Source organism: Triticum aestivum, chromosome 5B, assembly GCF_018294505.1.
Source record: "Triticum aestivum cultivar Chinese Spring chromosome 5B, IWGSC CS RefSeq v2.1, whole genome shotgun sequence".
Taxonomy (NCBI): domain Eukaryota; kingdom Viridiplantae; phylum Streptophyta; class Magnoliopsida; order Poales; family Poaceae; genus Triticum; species Triticum aestivum.
This window is the reverse complement of record NC_057807.1, coordinates 702355041-702377873: the sequence shown is the minus strand read 5'-3', so window position 1 is coordinate 702377873 and position 22833 is coordinate 702355041. Positions and strand designations below refer to the sequence as shown.

The following is a 22833-nucleotide window of genomic DNA, read 5'->3' as shown; positions in this document are numbered from 1 at the left end:
AAGGGGTTTGCTCACACTGTATAATATTATCGCCATAATGGTGGAAAAGCCATACTAAAAATGTTTGTTAATTAAAAAAAGGTCATGCACTTGAAAAATGTTCATGGTTTTTGTAAACATGAATTTAAAAAAAATCATGGATAAGGAAAAAGTTCATGACTTTTTAAAATAAAAACAAGAAAATGAAAGAAAAGTAAAGAAAAACTGAGTGAAAAAGCCCAGCAGAAAAATAAAAAGAAAAGAAAATGGACCAGAAGCATCTTGAAGCTTTCCAAAACCGTTGCAAAATAAAAACGGTACATGGTCCTGCCAGATATTGAACAAAGCGCTTTGAGGACCCAAGGGGTGTCCCATGCGGCCTAATCCTATTTGGCACTGTAAGCATATACAAGGCATGTTTGGTTGGAGGGCTGAGCACTGTGCCTGAAAAATATGCTGCCTGGGTGCTGCCTAAGGAGTTGGAATATTTTGTCTCGCCAGGCTAGTTTAGTGTAAACCCGTTTGGTTGCTCCACTGGCCTGACACCTTATTTTTTTAAGCATGTTTAGTGCTAGGCAGATATCCGATGTCCTACTCTACCTCGTTGACGGCCGCACCAACACTTCGAGGGACGCAACCAGCCACCGAACATAGGCATGGTGAAGCCGGACGAGCTCCGTTTAAGATTAGGTTTCACGTGCATGTAATTGTTTGGATTTAAGAATTCATAATTAAGGTATCCAGCTGTGAAGAGGATTTTCGGTGTGATGTCAGACCATTGTCCGTGAACGCATTCATGGCAAACTAATTATACATGCATGTATTTCCTTGCTACTGTATATATGTAACTCCTTATATATGTGTACGCTTATTTCTCTTAATAACATATTCAAATACTTGACCACACTTACCGTATGGTTATACATGTAGATGCTTTGAGTAATGCCCATCGAGGGACCATCAGACACCTTCGTAGTCGAGGGGACATTTCCTTTCACTGACCGCACATTGCTGAAAGGTTTGGAATAAATTCAGAAAAATACGAGAAACAATGTCAAGTCCGAGATTTGAGCTCTAATGGATAAGGGATACCGCTGTTCTCCTAATCATCGAACCACACGTTGGTTCACGTTCCAACTGCAGAGTTGACTGACTTTTCTTTAGGGCTACAGAGTTGCAAAGACCCGGGCCGCTCGCCGCTCGGCTGCGTCAAGCGTACACCACTGTTTGGCCGGCCCAAACCCACCAACCCCACTGTCTCATCAGTCCTCTCCTACCCCCACCGCCGCCGCCGCCGCCGCCTCCTCCTAGCTCTCACCCGCCGCCGTTTCCTCGCAGGTTCGCGTCACCGAGCCACGGAATCTTGCAGCCCGTGCCACCCACCACATCCACTGATCCATCCTCTTCCTCCTCGACCCACTTCTCCACACTCCCACCACCACAAGCACACAACGAATTAGTACATGCGAGGAGGAGTAGCTAGGTAGAGAGCAGCATCCATGGCGGTGGTCAGCGCCGCGCACGGCGCGTTTGGGCCTCTGGTGGGGAAGCTCACGGCCTTGCTCGCCGACGAGTGCGGGCGGCTGAAAGGGGTCCGACGTGAGGTCCAGTCCCTCAGATCTGAGCTCGCCAGCATGCACGCCGCGCTCAAGGAGTACACCAAGCTGGAGGACCCAAATGAGCAAGTCAAGTTTTGGATTTCGCTGGTCAGGGAGCTGGCCTACGACACCGAGGACGTCTTCGACAAGTTCATCCACCACCTCGGCGACACCCGAGACCATGGCGGCTTCAAGGACTTCTTTCGCAAGACTGCCCGCCGTCTCAAGACGCTTGGAGCTAGGCGCGGAATCGCCGGCGAAATCGACGACCTTAAGGGTCGCATCAAGCAGGTGAAAGAGCTCAAGGATTGTTACAAGCTGAATGATGCCCCTGCTAGCTCCACTGGCCCTGCATCCCTGGATCCCCGGCTTCATGCATTTTTTGCTGATGAGGCACACCTTGTCGGTGTGGACGGTCCAAGAGACGATCTTGCCAACTGGATGTTGGAAGAAAATAATTCCTCCAAACACTGCAAGGTGTTGTCGATTGTTGGGTTTGGTGGATTGGGCAAGACAACACTGGCAAATATGGTCTATCGCAAGATTCAAGGGAAATTTCAGAGTCGGGCTTTTGTATCAGTCTCGCAAAAACCAGATATAAAGAAAACTATCAAGGACCTGATCTCTCAAGTGTCATGCGAAGATGGATCCACAAAAGATTCAAGCGATTGGGATGAAAGGAAATGTATTGCAAAGCTAAGAGAACTGCTACAAAATAAAAGGTAATACCTGCCTGCCCTTATTATTTCCCTCAAAACAGGCCTATGGACTATGGTGCATACTGTTATTATTTTTCATGCAAATATAAGTTTTGTATGATTGTGTCTGTCTCACGTAATTGCCGGTCCACCTTACCACCCGAACTGAAATTTATCCTGTGTGCAGCTGAAAGGTGCTGAGCATATGTAATGTTTGTTATATAGTATGAAAATATGCTGTCCGTTGCAATAACGGCTTGGTTGCGTTGCATTCATAGTGTCCTGAAATGAAGTTTTATTATTGCTATTTAAAACGGAACAAATGTGTACAAGGATTAATGAAGTACTTGTGCCGCAGCATAGAAGATTAATGAAGTACTCAAACTACTCAAAATGTTATATCTGGCACTTCAAAAATGAACTGCTAAAGTATGAGTAAATTGTACACATTTCCTTATCATCTTTGTCTTTTGTGTGAACTAATTACTACATGCAAACTCTGCACCATGCATCCCACTCAACTATTGTAAAGCAAAAAACGCCAAACTGAAAATGTATATGTCATAATCGAGTAAATTGAGATAGTTCAGTTAGTTAATACTAATACTTCAGTGAAGTGGGCATGATGCATTTGTACAGTAAAAAATGCATATGGAAACGTCTCTGTTCATTATTTCTACCCTTCATTTCATATAGACTCATATAAGCATTCTAAACGTTTTTCCAAGTTGTAAAAAAACTATTGTACTCCCTTCGATCCGAATTAGTTGATGCAAACTCTATACAATTTCCAGTTTACATTGTATAGAGGCTGCGTCAATTAATTCGGGTCGGAGGAGTAACATAACTTTTTGTTTCTGATCTATTACATACTCCCTCCGTTCCGAAATAATTGTCTTTCTAGCCATCTCAAATGGACTACAACATACGGATGTATGTAGACATGTTTTAGAGTGTAGATTCACTCATTTTGCTCCGTATGTAGTCACTTGTTGAAATCTCTAGAAAGACAATTATTTCGGAACGGAGGGAGTAGAATTCATGTCTTACCTTGTTAGAATTTCAGTGAAGTTGTCATGCTACATATATACGATAAACGATAAACTGTATGTAGAAACAATATATATTAACTACTCTAGTTATCTACTCTTATATATTAACTACTCTAGTTAAGTACCTAGTGTTCAAGCTCAATTTCTTATCACACTTGGTTGACATCACCAACTAATTTTTTGTAGGTATCTTATCATTATAGATGATGTATGGTCTATAGAAGCCTGGAACGCTATCAAGTGTGCTTTTCCAGAAAATATTTGTTCTAGCAGAATAATAGCTACTACACGCATTGTTGATGTAGCAAAGTCATGTTGTCCGAGTGTAGTAGACCGCGTGTTTGAAATGAAAGCCCTAAGTGATCTTCACTCCAGAAAATTATTTTTGACCAGAATATTTGGCTCCGGTAACCAATGTCCTGATATGCTGAAGGAAGTTTCAGATGCGATCCTAAACAAGTGTGGAGGCCTACCATTGGCAATTGTCACTATATCTAGTTTGTTGGCGAACAGATTAGCAACCAAGGAGGAGTGGGAGAAGGTTAAAAGGGCAATTGGTTCTGCACTGGAAAGAAAACAGAGTCTAGAGGGAATGAGTAGAATACTATCCCTTAGCTATAATGATCTTCCACTTAATCTCAAGACATGTTTGTTGTATTTCAGTATATTCCCCGAGGACTATTTGATTGATAGAAAAAGGTTAGTGAGGCATTGGATAGCAGAGGGCTTTATCTCAGAAGAGCGTGGGCTTAGCAAGCAAGAGGTTGCTGAGAACTACTTTTATGAGCTTATCAACAAAAGCATGGTCCAGCCAGTGGACATTGAGTATGACGGCAAGGTTCCTGCCTGCCGAGTCCATGACATGATGCTTGAAATTATTATTTCAAAATCTGTTGAAGATAATTTTGTCACTGTGGTAGGGGGAGGCCAAAAAAGTTTGACAAACCGTCAAGGTTTTATTCGGCGATTATCTGTCCAGCACATTGACCAGGAGTTGGCATCTGCATTGGAAAAAGAAGATCTAAGCCATGTTCGGTCTCTAACAGTGACATCATCGGTTTTCATGAAACATTTTCCCAGTCTTACCAAATTTGAAGCTTTACGTGTACTGGATTTTGAAGGCTGCAAGGGTTTGGAGCAGTATGATATGTCCAATGTGGACAGATTATTCCAACTAAAATACCTCAGCCTTAAGGACACGGGCATATCAAAGCTACCGTCAAGCATTGTGATGCTACATGATCTAGAGATCCTTGATCTTAGGACGCCATCCATGCAAGAGCTGCCGACTGGAATTATTCTGCTCACTAAGCTACAATATCTACTCACTAAAGCCTATTGTAAGGTGCCTAACGGGATCGGGAATATGAGGAGCTTACGGGAAGCCCCAAGATTCGATATTACCAAGAGTTCATTGGATGCAGTTGAGGAGCTTGGGAACTTGAGCAGATTGAATAAACTCGGTTTATGCTTGGACGATGGAGATGGGTACAAGAGGCATGAGAAGGTTCTACTCTCCTTGCTATGCAAGCTTAGCAGCTGCAAACTCCAGTCTTTATGTATAAAAAATAGGAGTTATGGTTCCCTCGACTTCATGGACTCATGGTCCCCTCTGCCATCCTCCCTTCAGAAATTATGCATTTATGGTAAAATGCATTCAGCGACCGTACCAAAGTGGATTTCTCCAGGACTCACAAGCCTATCTCACGTGACCATCGGATTAGATGAATTAAGGGAGGAGGATCTGCACACTCTTGGTGAGCTCCCATCGTTACTTGATCTACACATGTACTTGGCTACAGGACCAAAGAAAAAGCTTACGGTAACTGGATTCCCATGTCTGAGGAGGTTTGGCCTCCTTAGTCTGGATGGGGCATATATAACGTTCCAGAAAGGGACTATGCCAAAGCTTGAGAAGCTTGAGCAATCATTTGATGTGTCAGTGGCGAAAGCTTATGGCTTCTACTTAGGCATTGAGCATCTCCCATGTCTCAAAGTAATACAAGTAACGCTTTGTAACGAAGGTGCCACACTTTCAGAAAGCAAGGCTGCAGCTGCTTGGATCAGGAACGAAGCTGGTGGGCATCCCAACCATCCTATTTTTTTGGGTGTTCAGGCGTTTCTGCATGACGAGGACAATGTAGAGACTGGTAATGTTGAGGAAAAGAGCAAGGAGGAAGGGAGCTATTAAAATGGTTCTCAACTGTAGACTGTAGAGAGGTACTGATAAACATCCATTGTTGTTTTGTCCTTCAAATTAACTACATCTCTTTTGTCCACACTGTTGAATGCTTCTCAAATTCACATGTTTAACCATTGCCGCTTGTCCCAGCACCACGGCATCACGGCATCACCTCCTGCCGCTTGTCCCAGCACCATAAACTCTCCAGTACAGTCGAGCTCAGTTCACTTGTCCAAAAGTCAAGATTTAACCCATGTACTCCCTCGTTCTTATATTATGAGACAGAGGAAGTAGTGATCTAAACACTCTTATATTTGTTTACAGAGGAAGTAATAAGCAGCGCACCGCTGCTTTGCTACTCTGTTTCCTCTGCTAGCTCTTGGCAAGTCCTATCCTGTGAGGATCTCTGCTGATGCTCAACTACTCATTAGTACGTGGTATATTAGGAACTGCTGGCTTTTCAGCTACGGACGCATCGTCCCAGTGGCGAATGGCGACTGACCCAGCCCGGTCTGGCGTCACCACCAGCCGGCCAGCGGGTGGGCGGCGAGTCCGATGGAGTCTTTGGCCGTAGGTTATTCCGAGGAAGAGGTCGCGGCATTGGTGGACGTGGTCGTTCCAGGATCAGATCCGGCATGGGAGGGTCTTGGGGCGGCGGCGGATCATGTCGAGGTTCTTCGGAGCCATCCGTCCGTCCTTGCCGTGGACCAATCCTAACTTACATCTACCGGCCCTAACTTTGAACGCTTTCATTCATCCGGAGTTAGGGCAGGTAGATGCGTTGCGTTTAAAACGTTAAAACATGCCATGGACCACGCATATTTTGACGTTTTAAACGCAGCGCATCTAAAGAACTAGTTTTAGCGTAGAACCGGGCTGCTCAACTGCACCAAATTTCAATCAGTTAACGTCGCGAACTGGAATTTGCAGTGATAGTTTTTCTTAAGCGTACTTCTTTAAAGTGTATACTGTGAAAATGTACAAACATTCTTTGAATTTCTGAACAATTTTCAGCGAAAGAAACATTTTTTCAATACATATACGAAGTATGAAATTATGAAAAAAAATTGAAACTTCGAACATTTTTTGAAATTTTGAACAAATAATTAAAAAAGGAACATTTCATAAAATTTGAGCAAAAATTTATAACTACGAAGATTTTAAGAATTTATTAACAAAAAGTTCAAAAATGGAACTTTTCATCAAATTCCGAACAAAAAATTGCAACCACAAACTTTCAAAAATTTCACACCAGATTTTGGGATCATGAACATTTTTTGAATTTTCAACAAATTTTAACAGAACGTGAACTTTTTGTCGAATTTGTGAACTAATTTTTAAAAATAGGAACATTTTTGGAATTCCTGTACATTTTTTGAATTTGTGAACAATTTATAACAGGAAGATTTTTTTCAAATTCCTGCACATTTTTTTGAAACGTGAACATTTTTTAAATTTTGAACAAATTTGGTTAAGAGGAATTTTTTTTGAAAATCTGGACAAAATTTGAATTTGTGAACAATTTATTACAGGAAGATTTTTTTGAAATTCCTGCACATTTTTTTAAACATGAACATTTTTTAAAATTCTGTACAAATTTTGTTAAGAGGGATATTTTTTGAAAGTCTGAACAAAATTTGAATTTGTGAACAATTTATAACAGGATTTTTTTGAAATTCCTGCACATTTTTTGAAATGTGAACATTTTTTAAATTCTGAACAAATTTTGTTAAGAGGAACATTTTTTGAAAATCTGAATAAAATTTGAAAGTTTCCAAAAAAACAAAAAGGAAGAAAGAAACAGAAAAGATAAAAACAAAAACGAAAATAAAAAAGAAACGGAAAGAAAAAACGAAATGAAAACCGCCACAAAAAACAACAGGAAAAAGGAAAAACCCATTCAGGAAACCTTCTAGAAGCTTCCCAAAACCGGAGAAAACCGTTGCTAAGGGCGTGTTCAGGAGCCCTCCAACTCCTGGCTCCTTCGGCTCCAACTCTGGAGTTTGACCGAACGCTCCAGCTCCTGGAGTTTAGCAAGAGAAGCTGGCGGCGAGCGCAATGTAAAAAACGAGGATTCGCGGAGGTGGACAAACCGAACTCCCAGAAAAAAGAGAAGCCGGAGTTGATGGATATTACCAGCCCCTGCCACCGCCAAGTGAGTTCCTCACGTACCGGTTCGCTTGCCAAGTGAGTTCCTCATGTACCGATTCGCTAGCCGACCAGGCCTATGGGCCATCCCGAGGCCTAGTACACTAAACGAGGTCAGCCCAAACGAATAGGACGCTGGCTCTAGGTTTTGGTGCACCGAACAGATCGCTGGCTCCAGAATTTCACATGAGAAGCTGGCGCTCGGAAGCTGGCGGTGGAGTTTAGGATTTTGCGGCCACGGAGGAGTACCGAACACGCCCTAAGTTAACCGCTAACGGGCCGGCCTAGATCACGTCGCTCCCTGCTGAATCCTATGCGAAGCCTCGACATCTTGACGCAATACGCGGCATATAGGATTTTCCGCAAGAGCAGATCGTTTGAAACGACTGCTTGCTAGAGATGGGCCGCACGTGGACTTGGCCCTGCACAGTATTGGGTATTCGGTCCAACACTTGTCAAACCCTATTTGGCGCTACAGGTGCCCATTACGGGGCATTTTGCTAACGGGCGCCTGCAGCGCACACCACTCGGCTGCGAGCGCTACGCTCTAACCTTACAGCCATCCACCTCTCATGCAATTTTCCTTTACTTTCCTCCTTTATTCCATCCTTCAGTTCAGTTTTACTTCTTTTTTTTTCTTTTTTCTCATCCTTTTTTCTTTTCTTTAATGCACAGTTTTTTTAAAATTCGTAAAACCATTTTTCTATAGTGATGAACTTTGTTTCATATTCGATTAACTTTTTTCAAAAGCGTTGAAGTTTTTTAAAATCGATGACCTTTTTTTTTCAAATTTGATGAACTATCTTTTTTCAGATTTGATGATTTTGTTTCAATTCCGATTAATTATTTTTCCAAATTCGATGAAATTTTTTCAATTGTGATGATTTTTTTAAAAATCCGATGAACTATTTTTTCAAATTTGATGAACTTTTTTCAAATTCGATGAACTTTTTTTCAAATCCGATGAACTTTTTTTAAAATCGATGAACTTTTTTCAGAGTCGATGAACTTTTTCTAATTATGATGAACTTTTCTCATATTCGATGAACGTTTTTTCTAATTTTGATGAACTTTTCTCAAATTCGATGAACTTTTTTTCCAGAGTCGATCAAGGTTTTCGAGTTGATGAGTCAACGTGTCGCTCGCGGGGGGGGGGGGGATTCTAGACTAGTCATGACTAGTCTAGACTCACGGTCGACGAGTCGACGTGAGTTAAGCACCAGCAGCTAGGGAAGGAGCACAAGTGCACAGCAGCAGCAACAGCCAAGGGAAGGGGAGCAAAAGCCGAAAGAAAACATGAAAGACTGAGAGATGGGCTACTAGTTATGCACTTCCCTGTGGCCCAAAAGCCCATCTAGTAGCTATATACTCCTCCCATGACCTAATCCACCATCGACACTCCCTCCTCCCTCACCACAGCCGCCACACACATTCTGCTCTATTTCCTTGTTGTAGCAGCACACAACCCTAAAACTCATCCCTTCTCCTCATGACCCTAGCCTTCTCTGATTCTCCCTCACCGCAGCATACGTTCTTCCTCAACAGCAGAGTAGATCCGTCAAGGGAAAGCAACGGTGGAAGCAGGTGCATGAAGGGATGCTTGTCGGAGTACTGTGGGACGTTGGGGTCGTCGTCTCCAAGTCCAAGAAACAGCCACGGTGACGATGCATTGAGGAAAAAGCAGTAGAAGAGACCTCTGACGGCAGATGGGGCCCAAAATAAGTGAGTCGCTCGACCAAGAAACGACGACTAGTCGTGACTAGTCGCTTGACTCATCCCAGGAGTCGAGTCGAGAGGCTGAGTCGGCCCTGGAACTGCGACTCGTCGACTACTCGAGCGACTCGAAAACAAAGGATTCGATGAACTTTCTTCAAATTTGATGAACTTTAAAAAAACAATGAATATTTTTCAAAATTTTAAAAAGCTCGTGCATTTTGAAAAAAAAAACCTTTGTTTCTTTTCTCGAAAAGTGCACATATTTGGCAAAAAAGGCCAACAAAACCGTTATGGAATAAGAGAAACAGAAAAAAAAAGTTTTGCGCAACGGTGTGGCGCTTTGCGAGCTGCGGAAAGAATAAAACGCAGTAGACGAAAATAATAAGTGTTCAATGGCGCAATGGTTGGTGCTCCCGTATGTGGTTCGTGAGGTCTTGTGTTCAAACCTTTTTTTTTAAATACTTCCCTCCCTTTATTAGCTTCTGATAACTGTTACATCATTAAGTAAGAGAGGGAGAATCTCCGGCGGTGCATTATCCACCCACAGAGAAGAATGAGCTCTCATAGCCATACTAGCTAGCTTATGCGCTACTGAATTTGCTAATCTATTACAGTGATCAAAATAAGATCGAGAGAACTCGCAAGCCAGATTGAAGCAATCATCAAAAATAGCTGCCGCTACTCCCATTGAGCGACCGCCGTTATTCATCGTTTCCACCACCTCTAGATTATCTGAATTCACCATCAATTTATTGCATCCCATCATCTGTGCCAACTCTAGGCCCTTCTTTAGAGCCATTGCTTCAGCCGACAGAGCATCAACACAATGCTCCAGTTTCCAATTCCCTGCAGCTATAAACGATCCAGAGGAGTCCCGTAGCACTGCTCCAGCCGCCCCTGTGAGAAGATCCTGGTTAAACGTTGCGTCGACATTGAGCTTGACAAAATTAGCAGGCGGCTTCATCCATCCCTCCGGCTTAGCTACTGCCTTTGGCGCCATGGAAGCTATGAAGTTTGCTGTAATTGCTTTAATTGATGACACCATTTTCTCTGCACTCTGTATGACCTTATCGTAAACCACTCTCCTTCGTTCCCACCAAATGTACCAGAAAGTGATAGAGATTAGCTCATGTACATTAGCCTGGCCGATTAGTGCAATTTTCTTTCGCTGGGGTTTGCATCAAAAAAATCAAGGACAGACTCACCTGCTCTATCCACACCACATGCTTTCTTAATAAAAATTTCAAGTCCCAGGAGGCGCCAAACTTCTGTTGCTCTCTTACATCTAAACAGGAGATGTGTCACATCCTCAGCTCCACAGTTGCAGACTGGGCACTGTCCCGATACTTTGATGTGACGGTTTGCTAGATTAACCCTACACGGAAGAGTCCCCCTGAGTGTTCTCCAAAGAAATACTTTCACCTTTGCAGGACATCGCAATTTCCAGATTTTGTCCCAGATTCCATTATTACCCATAGCTTCAAGACCATTTGTTCGTCTCAGTTTCCTTCCATGTTGATGGTTCCATTCCACGTGGTAAGCTGAGCGGACAGAGAAAAAACCACCTTTGTTATAACTCCATGCAACGAAGTCTTCCATTTCATGTGCTGGTAATGGTATAGCCATGACCTAATGCGCATCTACAGGCCAAAAAGTCTGATTAATTAGCTCCTCATCCCATTGCCTAGTGACTGGGTCGATGAGATCAACAACCTTTGAAATAATATTACGTCCCCGGGGTGTGATGATTTTTCGGTCCGCCGAACCTGGCACCCAGGCATCTGACCAGATATTAATTTTTGTACCATCTCCCACCCTCCAAATATATCCATGTTTGAGTGTATTCACCACTGACATTATGCTCTGCCAAGTAAATGAGGCACCCTTCTTGAGGCTTGCATTGAGTAAATCACTATTCGGAAAATATTTTGCTTTGAGAATTGAATTGTTGCACATAGTGAGTCTGGATTGTCCACTAGCCTCCATGCTTGCTTAGCCAACACCGCAAGGTTAAAGCAATGGATGTCCCGAAACCCCATACCTCCTTGCTGTTTCGGTACACACAACTTCCACCAAGCCATCCAATGCATCTTTTTCTGGTCATCACTGTCACCCCACCAGTAATGCGACATTGCGTCAGTTATTCCTTTGCAAGTTTGTTTAGGAATTTTGAAGACGCCCATTGCATATGATGGAATTGCCTGTATAACCGATTTAAGTAGAACCTCCTTACCTCCTGCCGACAACTGTCTTTCTTTCCATCCATTAATCCTTTTGTTCACTCTATCAATAAGGAATTGAAAACAATCTGTCTTGTGTTCAAACCTTGCAACCCACACATTCTTAAATCGGCTGCTAGCGCCAATTAGGAGCTCTCTCGATTCACCTAAAAAAAAGGAGCTCCCTCGATCAATAGCCGCGTTTGTAAAAGGAAAAGGTTTGTTTTAGATCGAATGAAAAAGAGCGAGGAAATCCCTATTTGCCGCGCGTTGCGGCAAATTGTCGCAGTATCGCACAAAGGGAAGGGCACCAACCAAGCTACTGGGCCGGCCCATTCAACCACTTCGTTCGTTCTAGTTTGGAACCTTTTTTTTCCTCCTGATATTAATTTCTCTTTTTTACTGTTTTCTTTTTCTTCTGTTCCCTTTTCGTTTCCTTTTTTCAGTTTTCAAGTTTATTTTACTTTTTTCAAAAAATGTTTGTAAATTTCAAATGTTGTTCAGAATTCAAAATTTTGTTCCTATTTTCAAATTATGTTCACATTTTTGAAAAGTGTATGCTAATTTGAAAAAATACCTATAATTTCTAATAACCTGTGATTTCTGAAGATTTTGTTTGAGATTCACGGAAAATGCTCGAAAATTTAAAAAATGTTCCCATTTTTAAATTTTATTCATAAATTTAGAAAATGTTCTTGTTTCAAAAATACTTCAGAAAACAAGAAAATGTTCCCTTTCTCGCAAATTGTTCACAGATCTAAAAATATGTTCACCGTTTCCCTTTCTCAAAAATAGTTCTTTTATACAAAAAATGTTCGCCTTTTACAATGTTGTTCATAAATTGTTATAGAGTAATTTTAAAATTTGTTCGCTTCGGTTCAGAAAATGTTTCAGATAAATCAAGAAATGCTCACCTTTTTAAATTTTGTTACAAACCAAAAAATATTTGTTTTCAAAAAAGTTCCCATTTTCAAACATTTGTTCACAGATTCCAAAAATGTTTACATATTTAAATTTTGTTCACAAATAAAAAATGTTTGGTAATTTCATAAAAAATGTTAGTGTTTCCAAATTTTGTTCGCAAGTTTGAAAATGTTCTGGAATTTCAAAAATTATTCCCATTTTGCAAATTTGTTTGCAAATTCGAAAACATATTTTCGTTTTCAAAATTGGTCACATATTCAAAAAATGTTCATTTTTTAAAATTTGTTGATAAATTCAGAATTTGTTCGCATGTTTAATTTTTATTCGCAAATTCTAAAATATTTGAAATTTCAAAAAATGTTCTTGTTGTCCAAATTTGTTCACATATTCTAGAAAAGCTACAGTTTTCAAAATTTGGTCACAAATTAAAAAAAATTCATCTTTGTCAGTTACTACAGTGGCGAGCGGGCGGTTTGTCAGTCACAAATTTTAAAAAGCTACAGAAGTTTTAATATGTAATTGTATGCAATAAACCTCAATTACTACAGTGGCTATGGACTCGTTCAGGTTCTTTAATGCTACCGCTGCATATTTGTTAGAGTAGCTCGCGTGTTGTAGTGGCGACCGGGCGGTGCACATCTACAGCAGTTCGCCGGTTCGATTCCTTGTTAGCGCTCTTTTCATTTTTGCGATTTTTCATTCTACCGAGGAGAGATAGTGGGCCGGCCCAGGTGAGTCGTCTCCTATGCGAAACTGCGACTCTTGCCGCAATAAGCTGCGCATAGGAGGTCTCAAAGAGCGAGACGCATACACTGGGCCCCACATGACGCTCCTCATCTCGGCCTTATCCAACGCAGGGAAGCCCACAACCACGTATTTCTTTGGGTTGAGTATATTGATTCATTAAGGAAACATAAGATAGATTAGGATTTGTCCTGCTTTGTCTTGTACTTCAAGTTGGTCATTGTACTCCTATATACATGTCAATGAGGCTCAAGCAATACAACAGACTATTTCACCAATCCCTCTCTCTCCCTTCTAACATTGTATCAGCCTAACCTGTCCAAACCCTAGCCACCGCCCACCGCTTCCGCACCCGCGCGCCGCCCCCGGGGCGGTCGGCCTTCATGACCGCCCGTACCTTGGTTTCTTCCGCCGGTCGTGTTGACCGGCTGCCCTAGAGAGTCCATTTCCCGATCCCTTACTTCGGGTTTTTTCGCTCTCTCACCGGTCGTTTTGATCGGTGTTTCCTTTTTGGTTTTCCGATCTATGCTTGATCGGTTTGCGTCATCCGCCGTCGCCGTCGACCCACGTGCGCCTCTACTCCGACACTGGTGCAATCGGTAGGCTCTTCACCGACCCGACGACCTTGCGTGACAGGCGGCCCCTCACGGTCATCGTCCGCACGCCGGCCCGCTCGTCGATCTACGCCGGCCGTCACCGCCCTCTCTGACCGGGACACCTACATCGCTCCGACCCCGGCGGCCTGGCGCCATGCGGCATCCCATCATAGCTGTCGTTCGCACTCCGGCCCACCCGTTGATCCACGCCACCCGCCTCCGTTGCATCTGCACGGCGCAGCCCTGCGGTCTGCCTCGCCGGCCTCATTCCCGACTGCGTCAGGCTCGTTGGCTGCCTCTGTGATGTCTGCTAGAATTACATCAGTATTTCCCCAAAGAGGAAGGGATGATGAAGTATAGTGACGGTAGGTATTTCCTTCAGTGATGAGATTAAGGTTATCGAACCAGTAGGATAACCTCCTCACACCACGTAAACAGCCCTTGCAAACAAATAACAAATACTCGCAACCCACGTGTTAAAGGGGTTGTCAATCCCTTTCGGGTATGGCGCCTCAAGATAGGCAAATAACGTGAGGTAAAAGTGGTAGATATGATAAATAGATCGCGGAAGAAATAAATTACAGCAAGGTATTTTTGTATTTTTGGTTTAATAGATCTGAAAATAAATGCAAAGAAAAATAGATCGCAAAGGAAAATATGATGAAAAGAGAGACCCGGGGGCCGTAGGTTTCACTAGTGGCATCTCTCGAGAAAAATAGCAAACGGTGGGAAAAGAATTACTGTTGGGCAATTGATAGAAGTTCAAATAATCATGACGATATCTAGGCAATGATCATTATATAGGCATCACTTCCAAGATTAGTAGACCGACTCCTGCCTGCATCTACTACTATTACTCCACACATCGACCGCTATCCAGCATGCATGTAGTGTATTAAGTTCATGGAGAAACTGAGTAATGCAATAAGAACGATGACATGATGTAGACAAGATCTATTTATGTAGAAATGGACCCCATCTTGTTATCCCTAATAGTCACGATACATAAGTGTCGTTTCCCTTTCTATCACTGGGATCAAGCATCGTAAGATCGACCCATCACAAAACACCTCTTCCCATTGCAAGATAAATATATCAAGTTGGCAAAAAAAAAACCCAAATATCGAAGAAGAAATATGAGGCTATAATCAATCATGCATATAAGAGAACAAAGAAGACTCAAATAAATTTCATGGATAAAAATATAGATCTGATCATAAACTCAAAGTTCATCGAATCCCAACAAACACACCGCAAAAAGACTTACATCATATGGATCTCCAAGAGACCATTGTATTTATAATCAAAAGAGAGAGAGGAAGCCATCTAGCTACTAACTACGAACCCATAGGTCTACAAAGAACTACTCACGCATCATCGGAGAGGCACCAATGGACATGATGCACCCCTCCAAGATGGTGTCTAGATTGGATCTGGTGTTTCTAGACTCTGCGGCGGCTGGAATTGATTTTCGTCGACTCCCCTAGGGTTTCTGGAATATTGGGGTATTTATAGAGCAAAGAGGCGGTTCAAGGGGCACCCGAGGTGGGCACAACCCACCTGGGCGCGCCTGGGCCTCCAAGCGCCCCCTGGTGGGTTGTGCTCCCCTCGGAGCTCCCCCCACATGCTTTTCTGGCCCATTGGATGTCCTCTGGCCCCAAAAAAATCCTCAAGAAGTTTCGTTGCGTTTGGACTCCGTTTGGTATTGATTTCATGCGATGTAAAAAACATGCAGAAAACAATAACTGGCACTGGGCACTATGTCAATAGGTTAGTATCAAAAAATGATATAAAATGACTATAAAATGATTGTAAAACATCCAAGAATGATAGTATAACAGCATGGAAAAATAAAAAATTATAGATAATTTGAAGGCGTATCACTCCGCTCGGGTGTCGTTGCTCCGTTGGTCGCTCGGACCTTGCTGCCCGGGCGCCGGCGCTGCTTTGGCAGCCCGGGTGTCGGTGCTGATGCACTCGTCCGCACATCGTACCACGCCGTCCGTCGTCGCTGGTTTCATCTCAGACTCCGCCGCCACCCCGCCTCCACCGAGCGGCGTCCCCGACCTCGTGCGCGATCGGCTTGATCACCCGCTCGGCACCGCGATCGGCTTGATCACCCGCTCGGCACCGCGATCGGCTTGATCACCCGCTCAACACCGCGATCCGTCCCATCTACGCAGCGCGCACGACCTGGCTCGTTGGTTGCACGCGCCTTCGTAGGTCCTATGAAGATCGTCGCCGAGTTCAGCGTGCCCTCCACCGATCGAGCAATGGGCTTCCGTTGCGTTGCCCCGTCGGGCCGCAGTGCCGCTGCCACATGGTTCTCCCCGCAGCTACATCGACCCGCGTGCTGCCGCTGCGTCGCCCCTTTGGGCCGTAGTGCCGCGGCCCGCGGTCAACTGCCGCCTCGAGGACGTCCGATCCATGCCATCTTCATGGCTGCACTGACCCTCGCGCTGCCACTGTGTTGCCCCATCAGGCCGTAGCGAGCGTGGCACGTGATCTGCACCGATTTGCGTGCTATCGTTACGTCGCCCCTTCGGGCCGCATTGCCACGGCACGCGGTCCCGTTGCCGCCCTGAGGTCTTCCCGCCATCGCCCCGACCCACCCACCCGCCGCTGCTGCGTCGCCCCTTCGGGCCGTAGCGCCATGGCCCGTGGTCCATTGCCGTCCCCGCGCTCGACTTCCCATGGTATGTGCTGTGCCGCCTCCCTTGGCGCGGGAACGCCATCGTCCACGCCGGTCTTCGTCACGCTGTCGGGCTCCTTGCCTACTTTGAGCATAACCTTGCCACCGCCGCCGTCAGGCTGCTATCGCCGCTCCTCTTCGGCCGCCGCCGCTACCCCCGTAGCCGCCACTGCCCATCCACCTCCTTCGTCTTTGTCCAGCACCAGCCCGTCGCCAATGTCGCTGTCATCTTCCCCGACCACTTCGTCTACTCTGACCACTGTTGCTGACATCGGCCCCGCGCCGATGGACGTCACAATTGTCGTCGAGTCCTTTTCTGTTGGCCCCTCCGACTTCTCCGACATAGCGTACAACTCGTGCAGGTCCCTCGTCTACGCATGCCCGGTGCTGGCAACACCGATGCGTGCCTTCGTCCATGACGTGTCCCTAGGCCTGGCAAGCCTAGTCTGGCGATTCGTCAACTTCGTATTTGTTCGTCTTTGCATGCCCGGTGCTGGCAACACCGACGCGTCCCCGAGTTTGGCAAACCCGGTGCGACGCCTCGTCAACAACATCTTCTTCCCCGCACACCACTACTTCGACACCATTGCGCCCCTTGCGCCCGCGGTCCACGGCGTGTTCCTCGACATCGGCCACCCGACTCGACGTCGACCACGACATTCTTCGCACGACTACCTCGACCACAGCTACACTATCCTACGCTCTCGGCTACATCGACAAACGACACAAAGGGCTATCGCCTTGCTTGAGCAACCTCGTCGGTTTCCACTCCAGCCACGCGTCCCGTGATGCGTCGACCGTTACGAATGTGTGTGTCTGGGGGGGGAGGGGGGGGGGTGTCCGTCGGCTTGCCTTCAGATTCTTCTTCAGTCTCACCGTCTGCGTCACTACCATTGTGACTGTGGGGGGATGTTGAGTATATTGATTTATTAGGAAACATAAGATAGACTAGGATTTGTCTTGCATTCTCTTGTACTCCAAGTTGGTCATTGTACTCCTGTATACATGCCCACGAGGCTCAAGCAATACAACGAGCTATTCCACCAATCCCTCTCTCTCCCTTCTAACAATTTGCCCACTGCACCGTCTACCTCGCGCTCGTCCCTCTCTCTTTTGTTTCCCACGCTTCCTCTCCTTTCACTAGTAGAAAAAGGACCTAATGTGAGACACATTAGTCCCAGTTCGATTTTGGGCCGGTACTAATGGTACCATTAGTGCCGGTTCGAACGGCTATGCATTAATGCCGGTTCGTTATGAACCTTTAGTACCGGTTCGTGCCACGAACCGGTACTAAAGGGGTGGTGGCAGGCTGGCGTCAGGCCGGGGCCCCACGATCACCTTTAGTACCGGTTCGTGGCACAAACCGGTACTAAAGGGCTAACCTTTAGTACCGGTTCGTGCCACGAACCGGGACTAAAGGGGTTTGACCTATAGTCCCGGTTGGAGACACAAACCGGGACTATAGGGATATTTTCAAACTCCCCCCCCCCCCCCCCCCCCCCCCCGCCGTGTATCGCCATTTCAGTTTTGAAAATACAAAAGAAAATGATAAAAAATTCAAAAAATAAAATTCTTTGAGAAGTAGTTATATTACTACATCTACTAGTTGGGAAAGACATGTTTTGCAAAAAGTGTAGGAAAAATGTAAAACGACTATAACTTGTGCATACGATGTCGGAAAAAAAGTATAATATATCAAAAAATTCAGCACGAAAATCCGCATCTGATTTTGACAGCCTACGACCTGTTTGCAATTTTTTAGAATCCTCAAATTCCAAAAGGAAAAAAAGATATGCTCAAATTTCAGTTTTTTTAATTTGGTTAAATTTGGTCAAACTACGGTCAAACTACTTATTCAAGAAGTATTAATGTTGCAACATAATTATTCAATAATATTAGTGTTACTAAATAATTATTTCAATTTTTGAATTTTGGTCAAATCTGGTCAAACTATGGTCAAACTGTGGTCAAACTTATTCAAGAAATATTAGTGTTACTAACTGTTTTTTAGAATAATAGTTCCAAACTCAAACGGTGAAACGTGTGACCTAATGTTCAAGCTAAACTGCTGAGGGTTAATAGGATTGACAGCTTACATTTGTCAGGAAAACAACAAGTGCAGACTTGGAAAGTAGGGGGAATAGAACTCCAAAGTTAAGCGTGCTCAGGCTGGGGGAGTGAGAGGATGGGTGACCGGCCGGAGAGTTAGACGATTTGGAATGAGTGATCCATACTTGAGCAGTTAAGAGGGGTGATTAGAGACTAAATCATCAAATAATTCAGAAAATTGAAAATCGAAAAAAATTAAATATTATTTACAAAATTTAAAAAATAAAATAAAAAATACCTTTAGTACCGGTTGGTAACACCAATCGGTACTAAAGGTCCCCCCATACCACGACGCGAGCTCACGCCACGTGGTGGGCCTTTAGTGGCGGTTCGTGCCGAACCGGTACTAAAGGGGGCGGGGCCTTTAGTCTCCACCCTTTAGTGCCGGTTGCAGAACCGGCACTAAAGGCCCTTACGAACCGGTTTTAAAGCTACATTTTCTACTAGTGTTTGTCCTCAGAGCAGTGGCGTAGCTAACAGAAGTTCTCTCGGGGGAGGGGGCAAACAAGAAATACACAACTAGTGTGGGGTGGGGTGGGGTGGGGGGAAGCAGAATACTAAACTCTCCTTGATTTAACCCTCTAGAAAAATATTCCCTTCACTAATTAGACTACGATATGATGTTCATTGACTTGGAGAAGGCCTATGATTATGTGATGGGCCTTGGAGAAACACAAAATCCCAGCAAAGTATATTACCCTCGTTAAGGACATGTACGATAATGTTGTGACAAGTATTCAAACAAGTGATGGCGGCATTGATGACTTTCCGCACTAGGGGTCCGCTTTGAGCCCTTCTCTTTTTTGCTTTGGTGATGGATGAGGCTACAAGGGATATACAAAGAGATATCTCATGGTGTATGCTCTTTGTGGACGATGTGATGCTAGTCGACGATAGTCAGATGGGTGTCAATAGGAAGTTAGAGTCATGAAGACAAACCTTGGAGTTGAAAGGTTTTAGGCTTAGTAGAACTAAAACCGAGTACATGGGGTGCGATTTCAGTACTATTAGGCACACGGAGGAGGATGTTAGTCTTGATGGGCATGTGGTGCCTCTGAAGGACATCTTCGATATTTGGAGTCAATGATGTAGAAGAATGGAGGTATTGATGAAGACGTGAACCATCGAATCAAAGTCGGATGAATGAAGTGGCACCAAGCTTCTGGCATTGTCTGTGACAAGAGGTGCCACAAAAGCTAAAAGGCAAGTTCTGTAGGACGGCGGTTTGACCCGCAATGTTGTATGAAGCTGAGTCTTGGCCCATTGAAAGGCGACATGTTCAATAGTTAGGTGTGGCAGAGATGCGCATGTTGAGATGGATGTGTGGCCACACGAGGAAGGACCGAATCCGGAATGATGATATACTAGATAGATTGGGGTAGCATCGATTGAAGAGAAGTTTGTCCAACATCGTCTGAGATAGTTTGGGCATATTCGGTGCAGGCCTCTAGAAACTCAAGTGCATGGCGGATGACTAAAGCGTGTAGATAATGTTAATAGAGGTCGGGGTAGACCGAACTTGACATGAGAGGAGTCCGTAAAGAGAGATCTGAAGGATTGGAATATCACCAAAGAATTTGCCATGGACAGGGGTGCATGGAAGCTTGTTATCCATGTACGAAAATCATAAGTTGGCTGTGAGATTTTATGGGTTTCACCTTTAGCCTACCCAACTTGTTTGAAATTAAGTTATTGTTGTTGTTGTTGGACAATGGCCGCCCAGAACTGCACGCGTAGCTCCGCCACTGCTCAAAGCCTACCCTCTCTTCCTGCCCCTCTCTCTTCCCCTGATGACGGAGTTGCTTTTGCTGCTACTAGTACCAAGACCAACAATTTGTTTCTCTTTCTGTAAGACGGGAAGAAAGTAACCTTGCTGCATGCTGAATTAATCACATAGGAATAGGATCAATGTCTGACGGTTGTACATGATCGTCAGAGAGATACCAAACTATTCCTAAGGCTGGTTATAGTGGGGAATAACTTAGACTAGTGTCATGCATATGACACTAGTCTAAGTTACTATCTTCATAGTGCAAAGTAATATAGTAGTAGTGTTATAGAGGACTTTATTAATTAGCTTTTAGACTCATTTTGTCTTGGGAAGCGCTATGTTACAGTAACATATTATGTTACCACTTCTCAATAACTACATGCCACATAAGCAAAAAATTCTTAAAGTGCGCTATGTTACTTGCTAAGTTACTCCCACTATGACTAGCCTAAAGCAAATTAAGCCCGCAGTAGATAGTGTATATATAGTTAAATATTGTTGTTGACTAGTACTAGTTCGCTTGACGACGCGCACATGCCGGCCATCAATCAATCGCTCCTTGCACGAAACTACTCAGCACGCACCACCCCAGTTGTTTCCTGGCTCTTTCTGGCCGACAAGGAATAAAGGCCCAGTTCTTTTGCCTGAATCTGGGGATTCTCCCAGAATCCAATCCCGACCCAGCTTCTCTCAGAATTTTTGAGCCTCATTTGTTTTACAATCGTATCTAGTTAGGATCTAATTAGACAGGATTGTAAAACAAATGGGGCTCAAAGATTCTGGGAGAAGCTGGGTAGGGGTCAGATTCTGGGAGAATCTCCAGATTCTGGCAAAAGAACTGGGCCAAAGTCTTGGCCATAATTCGCTTAACACTGTTTGATGAACATGCTAATCAACCACTACTCCCCTAAGATAACATTACTGAGCCATCGTGATTAGGTAGGTGAGTCAGCAAAGGTTTTTCAGCTACAACTAGCTCGTAACCACCAACCCAATTGATTGCCCATCTTCCAACGCTTCTCTCAACTCCCCCCCGATATACAACTAGCTGTTTTTATATTTTTAGATTACAAAAATCTATATCTACCATCCATATTACACTTGTATCACCATCTCTTCACCGAACTAGTGCACCTATAATTTATCGTTGTATTGGGTGTGTTGGGGACACAAGAGACTCTTTGTTATTTGGTTGCAGGGTTGTTTGAGAGAGACCATCTTCATCCTACACCTCTCACGGATTGATAAATCTTAGGTCATCCACTTGAGGAAATTTGCTCTGTCCTACAAAACTCTACGCTTGGAGGCCCAACACGAGTCTACAAAAAGAAGGTTGCGTAGTAGACATCCTGCAACGATGGTGGTGGCTTGTGGATGAAGATGGGGAGGCGGTGGCTTCCTGTGGATGAGCTCGAAGTGGTGCCAGCGGATGAGTTAATCCTGGGATTCGTGCAACCTCTGTCGAATCCACGAGTTTGGCATTCTCTTGGATAGAGGGCGGAGCATCGAGCAACTCTTATGCAGTGGAGGAGGCTACCTGTGAGTTATGGAGGGTGTCGGTAGGGTTTGGAGGTGGCAAGATAGGGGCGGAGGCACTGAAAAACAAGGGCCACAGAAGGCCTTGTAGGTGGTGTTGATATGCAAATGGCGGCCAGTGGGAGATGACAATGCCGGTCAGGTTTCTAGGGATTGGGTGGCCCTCGGGGAGGAAATTTGTAGGTGGCCGAGGTGTGGTTGATGGGGACGATGCCGTCGGCCTTGAGGTGGAGGAGGTTGGCGGCTTGAGGGAGAGGAGGGATGAATGGGCTTGAAAGGGAGAGATCATGGAGTTTCATGCAAATATGGGAGTGGCGGCGTCTTTTTGCAAAAATGCCACTACTTGTGTTTGCATACGTTATATAATTTATTAATTAACCTGAACACATTACTAGTAATAACAGGCTAGATTTCCGGGTCCTTGACAAAACTCCTTATCTAAAATAGTATATGTAAATGATTGTTCTCAATCTGCTTTCAACATGCTGGACCCATGAGCACATGCCATTGCCAGCTGTTGTCAAAAAGCTTGGAACACTCACCTATTCCTTTCCTCTTGCTCTGACGGTTCTCTCCACTTTCCCACACAATATATGTAAACAATTCTCTCCACTTTCCCACACAGTACGTATATTGTGTTTCGATCTATACGATTGGGGAGCAGCTCCCCTGACGTACTGCACATGCCGTTGGGGCCACTGACATGTGGGCCTGATTCCCGGCAGGCCCACCTGTCAGTGGCCGAACAGTACCCTGCTGCACGGCAGAGGATCCGCGTCCATACGATTGGGTGGGCAGTGCTCCAACGCCATCGTAGTTTTCCTACCAACATTTGCACACATATTTTATTTGAAAACTAGTCATCTGCA

The 22833-nt window shown here is 44.5% G+C and overlaps 1 protein-coding gene across 2 annotated transcripts; it reads left to right on the top strand.

Moving 5' to 3' along the window:
- Positions 1-1181: 1181 nt before the first annotated feature.
- On the top strand, positions 1182-5877 carry LOC123114372 (disease resistance protein Pik-2). 2 transcript variants are annotated; one of them, XM_044535814.1, is made up of 3 exons: positions 1182-2299; positions 3514-5547; positions 5660-5877. In XM_044535814.1, the coding sequence occupies exons 1-2, from the start codon at positions 1479-1481 to the stop codon at positions 5516-5518; spliced, it is 2826 nt and encodes a 941-aa protein (XP_044391749.1). In that variant the 5' UTR covers positions 1182-1478; the 3' UTR covers positions 5519-5547; positions 5660-5877. The 2 variants fall into 2 exon arrangements, with proteins under 2 accessions (XP_044391749.1, XP_044391748.1); XM_044535813.1 differs by lacking the exon at positions 5660-5877 and having other exon boundaries at positions 3514-5643.
- The last annotated feature ends 16956 nt before the right edge of the window (positions 5878-22833 follow it).

Bases quoted from the DNA above. Each gene is read 5' to 3' on its own strand.
- LOC123114372 (XM_044535814.1), top strand. From the start codon at position 1,479: ATGGCGGTGGTCAGCGCCGCGCACGGCGCGTTTGGGCCTCTGGTGGGG. The intron at 2,300-3,513 runs GTAATACCTGCC...AATTTTTTGTAG, and splicing joins GAACTGCTACAAAATAAAAG to GTATCTTATCATTATAGATG.